This window comes from Mus pahari, chromosome 3 (genome assembly GCF_900095145.1).
Source record: "Mus pahari chromosome 3, PAHARI_EIJ_v1.1, whole genome shotgun sequence".
Taxonomy (NCBI): Eukaryota; Metazoa; Chordata; class Mammalia; order Rodentia; family Muridae; genus Mus; species Mus pahari.
In genome coordinates this window covers 11,396,981-11,399,548 of record NC_034592.1, presented here as the reverse complement: position 1 = coordinate 11,399,548, position 2,568 = coordinate 11,396,981, and the positions used below count along the sequence as shown (strand labels likewise).

Here is a 2,568-nt window from a genome sequence, read left to right as displayed (position 1 = left end):
AAAAAAAAAAAAAAAAAAAAAAAAAAAAAAAAAAAAAAAAAAAAAAAAAAAAAAAAAAAAGAAAAAAAAGAAAAGAAATTGTTTCATCCCAAAGCTTCCTAGGGTCAGGATTATCAGAGGCTCCAGAATTGACAATATTGTCTTCTCATGAGGTAATTGAGGATGTTTTCATGGCTGTCTGAGAAGTTGCTTTGAGGCTCAGGTACCCAGGAGATACAATGAACCCTATCCATGGTGTTTCTGAGCTTGATTTATTTTATTTTATTTTTAAATGGTAACACTAATTAATGAAGGAACTGAAGATGTAGCAGCTGTGGTTTGATTTTGTAAAATTAAAAAAGAAACTTTTTGTAGAAAATTCACAAATCAGAAACTGGACAACAGAAAAGTCTATGTCCCTAGACTCTGGGCCCACTCCGGCCATGGTGAGGTACACTCTGGGTGGAACTCATATAGGAGGCCAACTTAGAACTAGACCAGGGCCTGATTAGTCACTGGTTATACCTATGGGTCTAATGATGTGCCTGGGAGGGTAAGTATGTACCAGGGCAGCTGGGGAGGAACTGTCATGCGTGTGAAACATTAAAGTTATGCCTGGTATTAGCCTAGTTGCCCAGCTGATTTCAGAGATGTCCATCAGTTGCTTTCAGAGCTCATGATGAGTTTGAGAGCAGAACTCTGGACCAAAGCCATCACTTCTGGGAGCCTTTTCTGTCTCTGCAACAGTTAGCAATAGCAAAAACAGCTTGTGTATTGATTTTAAAGCAGGCTCACTCGTACATTAAGAACAAAGGTCTGCACAGATCTCACCACCTGGCATTTTTCTCAGACTTAGGGAACTGGGACTTAACAGTTTACCCACTGGAAGCATTTAGATACCACTCAGTTATTGTCAAAGATGCAGGTGTGGGGGTACATACTTTAATCCCAGCACTTAGAAGGCCGATCTCTGTGAGTTCCTGATCACCTAAATGTACATAGTGAGAGTTTCAGGGTAGCCAGGGCTATCTAGTGAGACTTCTTTTTTTTTTTTTTTTTTTGATCCATGTCACCATAAAGGTGCTGTCCTTGGGACTCAAGATTGTTTGAGCTTTCTAAGAACTAGCTATATCAGTTCAGAGAACAGGAAGTCTGATCACACTGTCTGCTTTTGGGTAATTGCATGGCATGAGAAAAATTGTATAACCTCATGGAACTTGAGTTTCCAGGTCTGTAAAATGGACTAAGCAATACCACTCTTACAGTTGTTTCATTCTGCCACTAGGAAAGAGGGCTGTTGCGATTGACGAAGATGAAGATCTATTATTCAATGTTTGAGATTTCTGTGGCTAGAGGGAGCTTTGTTCCTTTGACTCAGCCTTTTCCCTTTTCATTTGATCTCCAGGCCCCTTGACTGAGAGATCACCAAGATTACTTACATGTAGTATCTTGCCATGGGAAGAGAGCACATTCCTGCAGTTGGGAGTGTCTGGTCTTCACTGAGGCAAAGAAGAAAAAGGCTTTCAGAAAAACAGAGTGTATTTGGGGGCAGACATGCTAGGGCTCAGAATTACCCAGTCACAAGCTGTTCCCTACCCCTAAGTATTACAGAATCCGCAAAGGTCTCCTCAGCTCTCCCAGCTGCAGGCAGTCCATCTTTTCCTTATTCCTGGTCTTTAGATAGGGTTTTGCCTTGTGTACTGAAGCTGGTTCTAGGAAGTCTAGGAAGACTCTAGAAAACAGATTCACCCAAATAGCTCACTTCCCAGGCTTGGGGGGTGGGTGTCCTGGGATAACCTCAGGACAGATCCTGTCCCATTTTCCAACCTGGCCTGCAAGAAGGTCACCCTGATCTGCCCTCCTTATAGCAGGGAGCAAGATACTTCGCACTCAGCGCATTGGGAAGAGTCCCTCAGCCAGGGAGTAGAGAAGAACCCCTCAGCCGGGGAGAGCAGGCAGAGTCAGAAGGTTAGGAAGCATCACTCCTGAGCCATGTGGGGAGCCTGTCCAAACGTCCCCCATTATGCTTTTTGAAGGATGAAAATCAGAACAGGATTGAGATACAGAAACTCGAGCTTTAGAAAACGAGCGCTCTGAAGTGAAGACACTGACCTAGATAACCCCAAACCACAAAGCTTTCCTCACAGGACTGTGTTCCTTCCTGGAGGACCGTCCTGTCTCAGAGCTCCTCCCTGAAATGATCACCCGGAATGTCTAATCCAGAACAGCACACAAGAAACAGAGAACAGACCAAAGCAGAACAGTTTGTAAAAGTAAATGCTGGGATGATCAGGGTTGAGGCTTCCAGAGTAGATCTGATTCTTGCCAAGCAAGAAAGGGAGGGGGGGGGGAGAAATGATTGTGGAAGAAAGCAGAAAATGAAATAGAAAAGAAGACTGTAGGCAGAAAGAAACAGGACTGGGAGATGTATGAAGTGATACCGAGGGAGGCTTATAAGGAGGATGTGAGGTTAAGGATGATGGCTGGAATGCAGACTACCTCAGTGTCACTGAGATCCCTGAACTGGTGTTATAAGAAACACAACCGTAGACCAAGTAGCTTTCATTCTTGGCTATATGATTCTGTTGC

The 2,568-nt window shown here is 43.5% G+C and overlaps 1 protein-coding gene across 1 annotated transcript in view; it reads right to left on the bottom strand.

Moving 5' to 3' along the window:
- Il1f10 (interleukin 1 family member 10) overlaps positions 1 to 1,472 on the bottom strand; it is a 3,227-nt gene extending 1,755 nt beyond the window's left edge. Inside the window, exon 1 of the mRNA XM_021195060.1 lies at positions 1,419 to 1,472. Coding sequence (XP_021050719.1) covers positions 1,419 to 1,450 — 32 coding nt within the window. The 5' untranslated portion in view covers positions 1,451 to 1,472. The remainder of the gene's footprint in view (positions 1 to 1,418) is intronic.
- Between the last annotated feature and the right edge of the window lie 1,096 nt (positions 1,473 to 2,568).